At 33.1% G+C, this 17,377-nt stretch overlaps 1 protein-coding gene across 1 annotated transcript; it reads left to right on the forward strand.

Moving 5' to 3' along the window:
* The first annotated feature begins 3,423 nt into the window (after positions 1 to 3,423).
* Positions 3,424 to 16,669, forward strand: LOC114284793 (mitochondrial fission protein ELM1). The gene is made up of 10 exons (XM_028227739.2): positions 3,424 to 3,805; positions 9,639 to 9,877; positions 11,215 to 11,311; positions 11,933 to 12,082; positions 12,220 to 12,346; positions 13,568 to 13,680; positions 13,776 to 13,839; positions 13,931 to 14,024; positions 14,125 to 14,233; positions 16,244 to 16,669. The coding sequence occupies exons 1-10, from the start codon at positions 3,620 to 3,622 to the stop codon at positions 16,343 to 16,345; spliced, it is 1,281 nt and encodes a 426-aa protein (XP_028083540.2). The 5' UTR covers positions 3,424 to 3,619; the 3' UTR covers positions 16,346 to 16,669.
* The last annotated feature ends 708 nt before the right edge of the window (positions 16,670 to 17,377 follow it).

The following is a 17,377-nucleotide window of genomic DNA, read 5'->3' on the forward strand; positions in this document are numbered from 1 at the left end:
AATGTGAATATGAACATGTATATGAATCTGTTTCTGATTAAAAATTTGAATGCGTATAAGACTCTGTTTTGATACGAACCCTAATCTCTATATATGATTTGTGATTCTGTTTCGGTACGAAGCTAAGGTCGAGATTAGGTTATGAGCATATTTATGAATATGGTTATGCTTCTGTTTTGTAAAGAATTGCAGTTATATTTTCAATGAACATCATTTCTTTTGATATAAGATAACTTGAGTTTGGAGGACCAAATTTTTTAAGATAGGGAGACTGTAATAACCCCGACCCGTAATTAGCTACTAATCAATGATTAAAGATGCTAATTGAGTGGATCAAATGAATTATGGGATTGATATGTAAATTGTATGATATTTGGCCTTCTATCTGTTACTTATAGAAATATCTGTTTAGAATTCCACTTTAATATGTAAATTGAAAGCCTTATCGGCATCTAAAACCGAAATTGATTACGTCAATGTGTTATTTGGAATTTTTAGAATCATATGGCAAGTTTTATTAAAAATTGATTCAGTCTGATTCGTTAAGTCATGTTTGGTTAGCCGAATATTCTAATTAATGTGTTTTAGCACCATAAGCTTATATGAGCCTAATAAGCTCATTTCTTTCATCTCCCTTGAGTGGAAAAATCTGAGAATTCATTTTAGAGAGAGAGAGTGAGCACAATTCTAGAGAGAGGAAGGAAGAGATTGAAGGTTTTGTGTTGAATTCACCAAGATTGTGCTAGAATAAGAGTAATTCAAGACTCTAGGTAAGATTACAACCTCTAGATTGTGTAACTAAGTCATTGAACATGAGATTTCTTCAAGATTATGTGTTTAAGGGTGTGTATTGAGCTTAGAATAAAGATTTGAGTTGCAATTCATGCATGCATGTAAATTTTCTTACAATTGAGCATGATTTCCATGAATCTTCTCTTGCATGTTTGAAATTCATCTTCATTTGAGGAAATCATCAAGTTTCAAGTTGTTTTGTGGTGTGTGATCATGTTTTGAGAAGTTTGATACAAGAAAAATTCATGCATGTTGTGTTCATGAACATTCATCATGTTTTAAGTTAAAATTGTGAGTTTTTAACAAACTCTTGGGCCATGATTTTATGAAATAATTCTTAATTCATCATGTTTTACAAGTTTACTATGTTATCTCAAGTTTTGGGGCCCAAGAGATGTGTTTTAAAGGTTGGAATTCAAGTTTTGAGCTTGAAGGTGCAATTTAGAAATTCCAGAATTTGCATCTACGCTCGAGCGTGGGAGTTCACGCTCGAGCGACCACTCTGAGTGCGTGCACTCCGCTCAAGCGCGAATTGTAAGCTCCCAGAAGTTTCATGTCGTTTATAGATCGCTTGAGCGAAGGAATGTTCGCTCGAGCGACCATTTACATTTTGCATGTCCGCTAGAGCGAGGAAAGCTACGCTCGAGCGTGGACCTTATTTTCAGAATTTTGCCTAAGTGTTCCAAGGCATGTTTTGGCATCCTCATTGCATCTTAGGCATTCCTAAGCCTTAATTAAGCCTTAGTAATGAGGTTATGGATTAGAAACACACTAAGAAAAGAATGTACTAAGTTCCGAGACTGCAAGTGTGTGCGTGTTTTAGGCAATGTGATAAGAAAAAATAAGAACCAATGTAATGTAAGCTAAGCCTTAATGGCCACTTGAATGTGTAATGATAAGACGTTGTGTTATGTATTTTGTGATTGTAGGTCAAGACTCGAGGATTGATTGACCGCTTACTTGAACCACTGTGAGTAATGTTATTGTAAAGATAAGTTCATATAAATTACGTTCCAAATGAAATATGATAAGTTCTGATTTCTGAAATGATATTTGTTTTCGTGAACGAATATTCCAAGTTTGAAATCTATTATGGCATCCATAGATAGTCCCAAGTCATAGGGGACGACATGAAAATGCGGGTCCATGACATACAAGTAATTACGAGATCTCGTTAGCCACTTCATTGTGGCGATATGTGTTTAATCGGTATCCGGAACTGATTACTCTATTCGGAAGACGTTTTGTGATGTGTTCTATGGGATGTACCATTATTATGTTTTGATATGAGAATGATTGTGCTCTGGCCTGTTTTCTGCTTATGATATATTTGGATTTCGTTCACTAACCCCTTTACCTTAATGTTATTCATTGGGCTTTAGCTCACTGTGTGTATATATATGCATAGGTGAGCATTCTGGAGCTCGAGCCTGAAGTCTTTTGTCTGGATTTGTGTTCTGTTGTCAGCCAACCATTGTTCTTCACATGGAGTTTCCCGAAGTGTCCTGTGTTCAAGTTCTGTTGGTTTTATGTGTATGTATGACTTGTTTTAATTCTGTTGGCTAGACTTAAGATACTATAATGTGTGTGGGTATAATGTATGAATGACTATTGCATACTGGTATATAAAGTTTTTAAATATTCCATTTCATATAAATCAGCACAGCTCATTGGACAATTATATTTATGTATTTGCTTCCGCTAGCCCCTTAATCTTGTTAATTTGTTCAGAGGCCTTCGGTAATCCAATGATTACTGGCCAGTTACGATGCTAAACCTATAGGGGCGAGTTTGGGTCGTGACAATTTTTGACGTCATATCTATATATAAATATAACTTTGTTTCGAAAATTTCTGTCTCATGTATGTTTGCACAGCTGTATGGACTATGTATATTTTGTATATTTGCTTCCGCAACCTCTAATTATGTTATTCTGTTAAGAGGCCTTGGTAATCTAATGATTACTGACTGGTTACGACACTAAACCTATAGGGGTGGGTTGGGTCATGACAATCCCCTTTGTCAAGCGGGTTAAAATCAATTTTTTAGTTTTTCTCTTTTTTGGGCATATCACATTTTTGTTTTTTTACACGTTTTTAAAAAAAAAATAAAAAAATCAATTTTTAACTAATTTTTCAAAACAATCCTATGTATATATACAAGTTTAAATTTGTTATTTTGTAGTTTTATTTTATTTTTCATAAGTTTAATTTTTTTTTTTATATTTCAATAAGTTGTATAGGTGATATAATTACCAAAATGGTCCTAATAATAATATTTACATTAATCGTGTGAATATTTTGTGATGTGAATATTTACACTGTTAATATAAATGTTCACATCATCAAATTATTGCGTTCAAAAAATATTTTTAAGTGTAAATTATTTGTATATTATTTTAAATATAAGAATTAAGATTTAATAAAATGTCTAAATAATAAGATTTATAGAAATATTTAATAGATCAAATATCCAAATAATAAGACTTATTAAAATATAAAAATATTATATAAATTAATTGGAATATAAATATGTAAAAAAAAAATTCCTAATAAATCTTCATTTACCCTTGAGAGAACAAAAATAATTTAAAAATAGTCTTTTAATATTAGTTTTAAAAAAATAAATTCTAAAAATATTTTTAAAAAATCAAACCGTCTGTCGCTAAATCAGAACTTGTACAGCAATCGAGTCTCTCTCTCTCACGCTACCACACAACAGTGCTCATTCTTTCACAGAAACCTTTCGAACTGTCGAATTGTATTCGATTCGATTCGGAACTTGTGTTTTTTGGTTCAAGGGTTTTGCTTTGACAGTGAAGTAGTAGATGAAGCCAATCAAGCTTCCCGAACCTCCCAGCAGCACCCCCATGGGCGTGCCGGACATCTTCGAAGGCGGCGTTTACGGCGTTATCCGGCGAGCCCTCGTCATCGGAAATGGTTTTCCGGCCTCCGAGAACCAAAGCATCGGACTGGTTCGCGCCCTCGGTCTTTCCGAGAAGCAAACTTTATATGTGAGTCCAACACAAAAAGTTATGTTGTGTTTTCGTGCATTTTCTCAGTAACCAAACGGAATTAGCAAGTCTTTGGTGACTTGGGTATTTTTAAAAATTCAATAATTCAGTAATTTTTAATTTGTTGTTGTTCGAATTTGTATATAGTGTGAGTTATTTGATTTATGTATGACTGAGTGGACACAATAGTGCTCTTTCTAGACTGGTAAATGTTTAGGGCTTAAGTTACAGTTATTGGATCAAATGAAATATTTATCTGCCTTCATTTGGTGGTCTCAAAACACTAATTGTACTTGCAACTTTAGGGTTTGTTTGGATGGATGTGGATTTCAAATAAGGGATTTGTTGTAAAAAATATTGGAGAGTTAGCTATTATAGGTGGAGAGAAAAACTATATAATAAGATAGGTTGAGATAAAAGAGATGTATGTGGTAGGGTTCTTGTAGCTAGAAGATAATTGTCACGTCCCGGTTCTTAAGAGGTTAATTATGCAGAATATAAATTGACCTAAGTGTAATTTATTAAGTCAAAACTCATTCATCATCTTTAATATTCTTCATTTTATTATGAGAGTCTGACTACAAGATTTCACTTAAATTCTTATTCATGGATTAAACATGATCCAACTACTAACCAACTAGTGCCAAGTTCCCAACAAAATTGACCTCATGTCATGGGTTTGATATCCAATGTCCAACACAAAATTGAAACTCTGAAACCTACACATTCTGCTATAATAGTTAATAGAGCACCAACCAGTCTATGAATTTTATAAAATCAACTCATCATCCGTTCACTCTCAAAAGTTTACCCAATATACCAGACTCATATAGGAACATGTAAAAATTTCATAATTTTTTTGAGTTGAGAAACTATAAATTTAAAAATTTGTAGAAGTAGAGTCTTTCAATCAAAATTTACAAATTAGTTAAGTTACAAACTTTATAGCTGAAAAGAAAGGGGCCTCATGGCCTTACATTAATAGAAATGTTCAAAAGCTACAAGGGTCACAAAAAGCTATATATCCTTAGAAACTTGGGGTACTTACATGTAGGTCTTAATAAGTGGACTATCGTCTAATGGATCTTATGAAAAAAATTTGTCATGAAAAAACGTCACTAATTGTAAGTTATAGTGACAATTTATAAAAATTATGACAAAAAAGTCACTAATTGTCAATTTTTAGAGACATATATAAAAAATTGTCATAAAAAATTTATTTTTAGCGATAATTTTATCAAGACTTATTTTCAATAGGACTTGATGGGAATTAAGTCAAACTATTAGAACCTATTGGTAGTTTACCTAGAAACTAAACTACTACTCATTGCTCTGCACCTTAACTTGATATTTGTTAACAACTACATAAGCCGAAGCTCGGCTAGGAATAGACTAACAACAATAATATGGGGATGTATGAGATTAATAGGATGGGGAGGAACTATTATATATATATTAGCAAGCATGCGTCTACTCAATTTGGTAATTTATTCAAGAATAGTTTCAAGCAAACTAACATCAATCCAATAAACTACACCGCCTAGTTCAACTAACAAAAGATACTATAACTAATACCAAGCACTGATCCATTATTAACCTCAATAACTCCTAGGGGTTCTATTACCCAAAACTCAATCTTAGGAACTCAATCTCTTAAAGTACATACCCCACTATCTGAAGCTCACAAAACCAGTCATCCTAGGTCAACTACAAACAATATTTCACACATCCCACCCTCTTCCAAATTTCCACAACTAAACATAATCACATCTGCAACCTCAAGCATAAGGAAAACTACCCAATCAAGAGTTATAGTTTTTCCTCTCTAGTGTACATAACACCAACCATCACGCTCCTGACCATAGCCCACATAGAGAAACATGGCGCATGACGTAACCAAACAAACATATATTGATTTACACAAACTCACCTAGCCTCAAAAGAGGGAACACATATGCGTCACCATTATTCTAGGTACAAAGCCGACTCCAATGTACAAGCCACTATAATCCCACAAGGACTAACCATTTTTGCGCAATCACCAACATTATCATACAAGGCTAAACCACCCGCCTAGCTCACAACCAAACACTCTGGAATCTTTTAACTCCAAATGTCCATTCCAAGGCACATTCAACTCAACAAGTACCCAAAATGCTAATTGTCAAGTATCCGAGTCTAAGCAACTCAACACCTTATGCCATTGAACTCCACTAGAGTTCTACCTTTGGTTGGTACTTAGCTAACAAGAGATATTACACACTCGAAATCAAAGGATCAAACTTATCACCTAAACATCTCACTAGGATTTACCTCTCTTCAGCGCATAGCCAACACACTCTATACAACAATGACCTCAACAGCTAATTTACACCCAATGTCCCATTTCTAGACACTTACTAAATGCTAGGCACTCCAACAAATACCCTAAACATAACCTTAGACATAACATCTAAATTGTGCACAATAACTCAATTCCAACCAACACAAATTCTCCAAAGCATTTCATCAAACACCTACAATGCACCATACACTTAGCTATCAAGTTTGCATTCACGGGATGTGACCCAAAATCAACAAAACACCTTATCTAGGCATTTACTCAAACACTCGGCATGCACGACTTAAACTTAAATCAATTCATGCCATTTCTTTCAATGTCAAGCAATTAAATTAGTAGATAATTATTCTACACATGGGTTCTTCAAATACATCAAGTATTTCTACTCCAAGCGCATCAATATACACCTCATATAAACTAGATTTGTACAAAAGTTTAACATGTAACAAGCATGGTTATTAAAATCGCGATCCAGATCATAGGATTGTATGATGCGACAATCCGACATTGCTAAAATGATCTAGATCGTTGTAGGATCGATGTTATGACAGGATTGCAGGTAGGATCATGCAGGATTGTAGGTAGGATTGTAAATTTTGTGGTTTTTCAACTTATTTTTAGTACATATCATTCTAATTTGTATTTTTATCTTTTTTTAATAGAAAATAGGATCGTACGATTCTCAATCCAATCTTACGATTCGATCCACGAGACCCTCTCACCAATCCTACCTAGAATTCCGATTTCAACAACCTTGGTAACAAGTAGTTTCCAAACCTCAAAAGCATGGTTTGATTTTCCTCAAGAACATATCAATTTTTTTTTTATATTAAATCAAACTAAAAATCACATATAAACACATATTAAGAGGTGCTAGTCAAGATTCCTACCACAAGGTGCTCCAATCTTGAAGCCGTTTGCATGTCTAGATAGCCCTTGTTGAGTAGATCAAAAGTCCCTTCTTCGACGTCAAGAGATTCAAACTTGAAATGCCCCGTATATGAGCGTATATGTAATATGTATATATATATATAGAGAGAGAGAGAGCGCTCTGCTGGAACAGCATAAATGAGCGAGAAAAAGAGAGGAAGAGAGGTTTTAAGTCAACGGGTGGGTTCTCCATTTCACTTAGATGAAGTATTAAGGCTTCATTTGGCTTTAAAGTCCAAATCAAGTCCCGAGATAGTTAAAATTCACCATTTTAAAACCCAAACATTATAAACATGATTAAAACATTTATTCATAGTCCAAAAATTAAAGTTGGGTTCATTTAGTCACACGGTTTGACAACATTGACTCAGCCAAAAACTCGTTGTTTGTCAATACCGATTAAGCTGCACCCAAAGGTTCCTATGATCAATTGGACATTATTAAATGTCTAAATAAACATTATTTGAGTTGTCCAAGCTGAACTCCCAATGTTCAAACTAAGTCAACAGTATGCCACATAGGCATGTGTAGTCATTAAACTAAAGAAAAAAATTAATTTGGATTTTTAGGTCTCTACAATAATCCTTAGCATGATTTCAAATAACTACTTTCATATACTTCTTTCAAATCTATCATGATAGAGTTGTTTAATTCAATCTTGAAATTTAGAGGTAAACTATCAAACTTAAATTTGAGTTATTCTACTTGAATAATTAATGTCAAATCCATGCATTTCAAATCTACATCGATCCATGACATTTATTGGTCGTGCCTTTCAAATCTATCATGGATTGTGATTTTGAATTTTCTTCTTTGGTCGTGCCTTGCCACCGCTAGCATGACATTTATTGTTTTTTTCCGTTGTTTGATCTATAGTCTTTGTTGAGCATGAACATTTGTCTCGCACTATCTAACCTCTAACCTAAGAAGTACGGACATTTCTGAGAAGGCGACGTATTCTTGTCATGTCCATGTCAGACACTGGCACTCTTGGAACACTTCCTCGATACGTGTCTGACACTCTTCAAAACATTTCCTATTTTTTAATTTTTTTTAAAGACCCGGACACTCTTTGGATAGTTGGAGAACACATGTGTTCATTGCTTAAACACACGTGCCTATTGATTAGACGCAATGAAACTAATTATAAATTTGAACAAAACAATTTAAGATGCAATAATAAAACAAAAATCATATAAATTTATAGGAAATAGTGTCATATTGCATTTTTTATTACCTTTGAATGATATATTCATATATATAACATATAATAAATATATAAAATTATATATTTTATGCGTGTCCTTTACGTGTCGTGTTCTGTATTTTTTTAAAATTGGAGTGTCGGCGTGTCCGGGTCGGGTCGCGTCACGTCGCGTCGCTTTCCCTGTCCATGCTTCTTAGCCTCTTAACATATTTGTTTTAGCATATTCTGTCAGATTTCAAATAAAACAATACATGAGTATAACTTAGATTTGGAATTAATTGGTTAGATTTAGATTTCAGCCAGATACATGAAAAGCATTGAGAGCCTTGTATGGAAATAACAATGGGGGAGGAGAGGGGTTATTTGAAATCCTTCCAAAGAAGAATTTTAGTTGCATAAGGATCCTAATAACAATATCATCTATCCTATTCTCCTATTTCCTCCCACTCGATCTCTAACTCCAACTCCTATAACGGAGATGCACCCTTCCCCCATCTTTCATATGAATAGTTTAACATTATAATACATTTTTTGATAGGTAAATAGATCAACATAAAATTATGATTTTTTTAATAAGTAATTTTTGAATGTCCAAGGTGCATTGCATCTAGGCTTCTTTGTGACTATTGAATTTAAAAGCAGCCACAATATGTGCACATTTATTTTCTCACCTCGTCTTAGCCAATATGCACCAAGGAACCTTTTGTAAAATATAATCTCTTGTTTATCATCTATTCTGGTAGCTTCACATTGCACTATCGTTATTGAACTATAATAGTGGATGGGTTCATCAGTTGAAGCTTGTATGGACTGTGCAATTTGTTGTATATATTCACAACTACTATTTCTGGAGTTGGATATGCACTTTAATCAGGAAAAAAATTGACAATTATTCGACTAAAATGCATTTAAGGATTTTAAGTGTGAAGGCAATGAAACATTCTCGTTTGTCTTCTGGTTGCAGTCTATGTATATGTACTCGAATCCTTTGCCCCGGATACAAAAGAAAGAATAACAACCAAACATTCTCTACTCTCTCTCTCTCTCTCTCTCTCTCTCTTTGTGCACATCTGTGTATGTGTGTGTTAAGACATGTTCGCAATTTCTGGAATGATTTCTTTTTCTTCTTCTTTTGTGGTGGGAATTGATGTTGAAAGAGAAAATACTACTTAAATGTTATGAACACACTGTAATAATCTGTATGCTTGGCGATGATGTATAACACATTTCTGTGTTTACAAGACAATGTGTTCCTACATGATATGTGGAAACTTCCTTTTGAGAGCTGTATTCGTAGATTTTGTTGTATGTTGATTTATGTATGCTTGTTTCACGTAGTCTGTATTCACATGCAGCGGGTTACAAGGCCAAGAGGAGGGGTCAATGAATGGCTTCACTGGCTCCCAGTTTCTCTCCACAAAAAGTTAGATTACATCCTCAGGCAGATTTATGGTTACACGCAAATTCTGTTAGTAGGTAGAGGGAAGAAACTTGTATCTCTGCATACAGAAAATGGTGGCAGTACAGGCTTATCCTCCATTTTAGAAGCAGATGTAAAGAAGATTGTTGCCATGGCTCGTGAGACATTTGAGAAGTATATTTTTCTCTCCCCAGCATATATCATGACTGAGCTGTTATTTGATTTATATATGTTGTAGATGTAACCTTTTATAATGCTTTCTGCTCCGGCAGATAACATTGTGCTCACTTTGCTTATGTAAGTAGACCCATCTGATGAAGGTAAGTACTATGGTTTATGTTTAATGGAAACAATGGAAATCAAATGTGATTGCTGTCAAAATTTGAAACGCATGTAAACCTTGTTAAACAAAAATAGACGTATTAAGATGTTATGGTTATTACTCCATTTATTTTGGTAGAAACTATTGTGGAACATGGAGAGCTGATGATGCTGCAAACAAGAATTTGTTTAAATAACAACATTTTTGAATAATCATATCATTAAAGTTAAAACCAAAAATATTAGGAATCAAAAGTATTCATTATTGAATAATTAATTGAAGTATTAGTGATGCTCCAGTTTTGTTTTGTTTTTTTATTTGTTATAGATCAGGCCAGTATTGCTAAATATATTGGTTAATGTGTTTGCTTATTCACATCAAACTGACGGATGGAGTAATAATTGTATCAATCCTTTAGACTATAATTTCTTAGTAAGCTGAGCGTTACACTCAATTATATGCTTAGTAATTATATTTGTGTGCCAAGGTAGTTTGGGTTTGTAGTTTAATTCCCTTAATTAAAGAAGGGATGATAACTTCATCAATTTGATTCCAATTTAATTTCTGTAAATCAAAAGTGATTGGTGGGTTCCAGCCTGTATAAACAAGTTTCTGGGTATGATAATTGGCCAAAATTTCGTAAGAAAAGACAATTGGTGAAATTGATTGGAGGTTAGGGGTGCATGATTGTTCTTGGAAATATTTGACGTGTGAATCCTCTCTATGACGGTGTGCCATCAGGCAGATCAATGGCATCACTATCTTCATGATTCACGTGAAGCTTAGTTATCAAACCAGTAAATTAGATAGGGACAGATGGACTGTGGGCTTGCAAGGCCATAGGTAGTTTTTTAATGTCCTTGTATTTGCCAAGCTTACTTTTCTTTTGCAGCTCAATGTAATTTTATCACATAAGTTATAAAGGGACCACCCAGAAGACAAAAAAGGAGGGACACACACACACACACGCATTTAATGGATTCTGTTTGCGAAGATTCTCTATGTAAACACTTTCATAATGAAACAGCTTCTTTTTTGATGTGCTTTTTAATTAACAAAATACAACACTTCTACCTTATAATTTGAAATGCATTTATAGCAGTATAGCTGAAGACTGAAGATATGATGCTTTTTTTCCTTTCATGAATTTATTTGGCTCTCTGATAAATGATCATGTAATTTCTTTCAGGGATGGCCCTTTACTGGTGGTTGCATCTGGCAGAGACACAGTATCAGTTGCAAGTGACATAAAGAGATTAGCATCTGACAACGTGTTTGTTGTTCAGGTTTGTGACTGGAACCTTGTCTTTTTACAGATGGCAATGCTGGTGCCTTTTTGCAAATACTTGATGTTGAAACAAGATTGTTTTTTGGGTGATTAAGGGCAATTATTGATCTTTTTGTAAAGAACTTGGTTTAACAACTTTTTTTGTTGTTGTGTTAAAAATAAGTAGTGTTGCTCTTAGAAAAATGTGTTGTCCTTGTGTTGTGCAGTATGTTATGGCCTTGCTGTATACTTCCCTTTGTATTTAAATGCTGATATGACTTTCTTTTAGAAATGTCTTTGCCACTTGATGTTACATCATAGCATGGAGCTAGAGGCATTTTCATTGTCTGCCAATTTTTTTTTTTAGTATTATTTTTTAAATTTTAATGTTACAAATGCTTTATAAATTAGTTATTACATGTCATAAACATTCAGGGGCTTATAGGGATACCATAATTTATAATTTCATGTTGATTGGATAACTTAATATGAAATATGTACGGATTGGAAACTGACCTCGTTTGAGAACAAGTTATTTTAGTAACTTTTTAGCTTTTTACGAAAATAGAGTTTCTTTTTGTTTAATAAATATCAAATGCCTGACTTTCTGCTCTCTTTTTTTTTCAAAATTTGGTTTCAGATTCAGCACCCAAGGATCCATTTGAATAGGTTTGACATGGTCATCACTCCTCATCATGATTATTATCCTTTAACTCCTCATGCACAGGAGCAGGTTCCTGTGTTTCTCCGTCGGTGGATTACTCCACGTGAACCTCCTGATAGGCATGTGGTACATGCTTTGACCATTAATCAATTTCTAGAAGTAGTTTCTCTTCTTTCTTTTTTTCTTTTTTTTCCCCATATGAGAAGCTTTTCCTTTAAATGAGCTTTGGTTCTGTTCACTGCTGAATGCTTTAAGTTGTTCAGGTCCTCACCGTAGGAGCTCCTCATCAAGTTGATTCTGCTGCATTACGGAATGCAGCTAGTGCCTGGCATGACGAGTTTGCACCTTTGCCAAAGCCCTTACTCGTAGTTAACATTGGAGGGCCTACAAGTAATTTTTTTTCTTATATTTATTTTAGATTTACCCCATGGGGATTTTGATTTTAGATGTTAACATTTTCATTTTGATTTCAATGTACATTTTTGAATTGGTTTTCTTGTTGGAATGCTAGTTTGTTGGATGCCTGATTGCTTTAACTTCCTTTTTCAGTGGCGTTGCTATTAAAATGTGGGTCAGGGCATAAATAATCTCATAGTTGTGATAGCATCATTAGTGCATAATGGTGTTGGTACAGGCCTAAGAAGCACGAACACAGGACACGGTGATTTCAAAAGAATAAAATAAATAACACACTTGGTGGGAACACGGAAAAATAAATAAATTATTTGCTATGTATATATATAAATATTACATCCACAAACAATCATAAATAATAATAAAAATTTAATACTAATTCAATATGAAAAAACCACTAAATGTAAATAATTCATAGATCATCCATAGAAAAAGCATAAACAATTAGAGTTAAGATAAAGAAGTTATCATCCAATGCATCATTACAATCCAAGCAAAAACTGGTAAACATTCAACTTCTAACATCCAAAATCCATCAAAAGCACCAAAAAAGAGTGGATCCAACTTCTACCAAGTCATCACCACCACCACCGTTTCCTTGCCCTGCACCTACATCATCTGTAAATACACAACCTCCATCTCATGCTCATCAAGTGAGAGGTTTGCAAACTCAAGCATCCTAACATCACCAAATGAGTCAAATTTGTTACTCGTAATATCCCACAACTTAAGTCTCTCCTTCATGGTATTCTGTGCTTCTCCTTGATAAAAGATGGAGGTTGTTATGAAAAAAAACCAACTCCTCTGCTCATTGGGGTGCCATATTGTCCTCTGCATTTTGTATCTTGAAGAAAGTTGGCCTGCCTTTAAGAAGTATTTAGGGATTAGTTCTTAAAGTAAGAAAGGAGTCTGATCTGGGTATCATTTGGTCCCAGTTGAATTTTATAAGATCCTGAAATTGAACATTTTTAACTACAATTAACATTTTAGTCTGAAATTTATGCTGATACTGTTAAAAGGTCTGAGTTTTTTTAAAAAACATTTGTTATTAACTTTTTTGCCTCGTTATTATACACAGAACTCTGACTTCTGAGAAGCAGAAATAAGGCTTCTAGTTTCGAATTTTAATGGTTCACTGTGCTTCTTTGTAATTAAAAGTTATGCATGTTTGATATCTTCTCTTAAAACTTGTTGTAGGACGCTGTCGGTATGGTGTGGACTTAGCAAAGCAGTTAATAGCCTCACTGGACAACGCACTACTGAGTTGTGGAACTGTGAGAATATCTTTCTCAAGGAGAACCCCTGAGAAGGTATTGTAACATCGTTCAGTTTTCTTACATTTCCAATGTGTGCTTGGTTCAATATTCTTATTTATTTATTTTTTTTCTTGATTTGTTTTCAACAGGTTTCCAACATCATACTGAAAGAACTTGGAAATCATCCTAAAATTTACGTGTGTGATGGTGAAGGTAATTTTTGATTATTTCAATTTAAAGCAATGAAGATATATGATTAAATCTGTAAAGTCACCCATTGAGAATTTTACGCTATCATTGACAGAGCCAAATCCACACATGGGGCATCTAGCTTGGGCTGATGCTTTTGTCATTACGGCTGATTCTGTCAGTATGTTGAGTGTAGCATGCAGTACCGGGTATCCTCATATTTAGAGCGTGTTGGTGTTTTTCATTTTAAAATGGTTTTCATTTTGATTTACTGTGTTCTCATTATTTATTTTAACTTTGTTTTTACAGTAAGCCTGTGTATGTCATAGGAGCTGAGCGTTGTACATGGAAGTTTGTGGAGTTCCACAAATCTCTGAGGGAAAGAGGTTTGGTTCGTCCATTTACTGGTCTTGAGGATGTAAGTTAAACTTCTACTTATTTTTGTCCTGATTTTTAGATTAAGAAATGGTGGAAGGATATTATATTAATGGGTAAGACACCTCTTGAGGTTTATATTTATTACAGTTTTCCCTCTCACCTTTTGAAAATTACATTTCCCCCCTGAAGTTTAAAGTTTCATTACAGATTCCTTCTTTATCAATTTAATTTTTTTAAATATCAATTTTGCCCTCATTGGGTAAATTACATTGACACTCCTCACATTTTAGAAATTACAATCGCCTCTCAAAGGTTTAAAATAGCATTATCAATTGCCCCCTCTGTTAGTATTAGGTGAAAAAAAAATTCATTGAAAAAAAAATTAGTTGGAAAAAAAATTAATTGAAATGTTTTTTTATTAGTAAAGTTTTAAAATTTCTGTTTAAAAACCAACGTAAGCTCATTTTTTGAATTTACGATTTTTCCTCAAATTTACAAATTGAGACAACTATTTATAAACAAAAAAAATAATCAAACAAGTTTTTATGACAATTTTTTAAATTTTTATAAATATAAATTGAAAATTGAAAACAAACTGATTACCAAACAGGCTTGATGGTAAAAATGTCGTAAAATTAATAAATAATTAAATAAATTACCAACGTAAGAAATGACTTATCAAAAGATTTTTAGGTTATGTATGGTTTGATTTTTAGAACAAAAATTTAAAAATTAAAAATTAATTTGGTTAAGAAATAAAAAATAAAAAATAATTATCATTTTTATATAATTTTTTTCTTTCGAGTGGTTAGAAATAGTTTTTTACAAATTAAATTGAAACAGTTATATGTATGTATATAACCTGTCCAAAGATTAAAATGATAATTATTTTTTACCTTTAAATGATAATTATTTTTTATTTCTTAACCAAATTAATTTTTAATTTTTTAAAAAAAATTCTAAAAATCAAACCATACATAGTTTAAGAATCTTTTGATAAGTCATTTCTTACGTTGCTAACTTATTTAATTATTTGTTAATTTTACGACATTTTTACCATGAAGCCTGTTTGGTAACCATTTCGTTTTCAGTTTATATTTACAAAAATTTAAAAAATTATTATAAAAACTTGTTTGATAATTTTTTTGGTTTATAAATAGTTGTTGTAGTTTGTAAATTTGAGGAAAAAACATAAATTCAAAATTGGTTTTTAAACAGAAATTTAAAAACTTCACTAACAAAATTTTTTTTCAATTAATTTTTTTTCAATGAATTTTTTTTTTCAACTAACACTAACCGAGGGGACAATTGGTAATGCTACTTTAAACTTTTGGGAAGGGATTGTAATTTCTAAAATGTGAGGGGCGCCAATGTAAGCTACCCAATGATAGCAAAATTGATATTTAAAAAAATTAAATTGCTGAAGGGGGAATCTGTAATGAAATTTTAAACCTCAGGAGGGAGATGTAATTTTCAAAAGGTGAGAGGAGAACTGTAATAAACATAAACCTTAGGAGGTGTCAATGTAATTTACCCTATATTAATAAAAGCATACCTGAATATTCTTTTTGTTCCAACTTAGGACATGTGTAAACTTTTTTTTTTTTGGGTGGCTGAAGGAAGAAATTTTATTCATCATTAGACCCAACGGTCTGTACAAACGGATGACTGAGAACACCAAAAACCTTTGAGAAAATAGCTCATTTTGCAACTATCATGTGCAGCTTCATTACACCTGTTAAATGTGTGAAAAAATAAAAGGTTGTGAAGAATGAGCATAAATTTAGAAGATGTTGAGGCAACCCCTTGGGAAACAATTGTATAATTATTTTCCCTTACCATGAATTGCTTGTCAGTTATTGTGTGTATGTTTTTTACTAGACAATGATTAGAAAGGTTTTGTTGGTTTCTCGACCATGGCTTATGGAAGAACGCCATAACCATTTTGAAGTAGCTCTCCCCATCCACCATTGGTCAAGATGTAATGGATTTATGTTTTTTTTCCATCTATTTATAATTAACATTTTTATTTTCCATGTAAAATATTCAGATGTCAGAAAGCTGGAGTTACCCTCCACTAAATGATGCTACTGAAGCAGCCAATCGTGTGCATCAAGCACTTGCGGAGCGCGGATGGAGATTGCGGCCATAGGGAAACTATTCTGTTTATTGTTACAGTGAGCTTAATGTTTAGACTGTCTTATATTGTTTGTTCAAAATCATGTCTGGTAAGGCAAATTACACAACTAATTGGTAACATATGGGTCGACCATAGTTGTTCATTCTTTTTCCCTTGGGAGATTTTGAGATATGTAGAATAAATGTCGAGCGGCATGATTGTGGCTTGTAAGATAGAAAAGAGGCAGGCATGTATGTATTCAACAGTGTAAAAAACATGGGTGGTTACTGGAAAGGAGTTTTTCTCTAATGAAACTCAATACTATGAAATACAGGGCAAATTCATCTTTTCTTGTTACTCAGTCATTCCTAAATTTTGTTTTATTTGAACTCTCTGCATCAAGTTTAATGCCCCTATGAAATAAGAACTTGATTAAACTTGATGGGATGTACTTCATTCATTCATTCATTTTGGTTTTTCTCTTCAATCCCTACATAAACTCCGAGCCAATCTGGGCACTTCCTTTCTTATTCACGCAGTTTTTCCCATTCCAAGTTTGTTATGATGACCTTCCAACTTTTTCATACACCGTTTAGTAGAACTGTGGAAAAGTGATTATAACTTATAACCTAACAGTTTATAGTTTATAATTGTGAACATAAACTGATTTTTGACTTAAGTTTTTCCTCTACCACTCAAAGAATAAGTTGATTTTTGACTTACAAAAAGTTATAAATTGTATTGTTAAGTTGAACCAAACACATCAAATAGTTTAAATTAAGTTAAAAGTTGAAATAAGTTGAAAATAAACTCTATCAAACATGGCCATCATTGTCGTTTGTAACGTCTGTAGTTTTTTTATTATTTATAAAAAAAATATTAAATATGTATATGTTTATTTTTAGTATAAAAAATAAAAAAAAGAGTGTTGATTCAGACTCCCTGTTTTTCCACCCTCACCACTCCATACACACGTAAAGGTTGATCATTGAAGGAAAAAAAAGAAAAGAAATATGGGCCAATCAACTTCCGCTCCCAGTGGGGCTACAAACCATTTTCCTAATT

Source organism: Camellia sinensis, chromosome 12 (assembly GCF_055761805.1).
Source record: "Camellia sinensis isolate YWXY chromosome 12, ASM5576180v1, whole genome shotgun sequence".
NCBI classification, from domain to species: Eukaryota; Viridiplantae; Streptophyta; class Magnoliopsida; order Ericales; family Theaceae; genus Camellia; species Camellia sinensis.

Excerpts from the sequence above, each read along its gene's own strand:
- LOC114284793 (XM_028227739.2), top strand. The coding sequence starts at position 3,620 with ATGAAGCCAATCAAGCTTCCCGAACCTCCCAGCAGCACCCCCATGGGC. Across the intron at positions 11,312-11,932 it reads ACAACGTGTTTGTTGTTCAG|ATTCAGCACCCAAGGATCCA; the intron begins GTTTGTGACTGG and ends ATTTGGTTTCAG. Across the intron at positions 12,347-13,567 it reads TAACATTGGAGGGCCTACAA|GACGCTGTCGGTATGGTGTG; the intron begins GTAATTTTTTTT and ends AACTTGTTGTAG.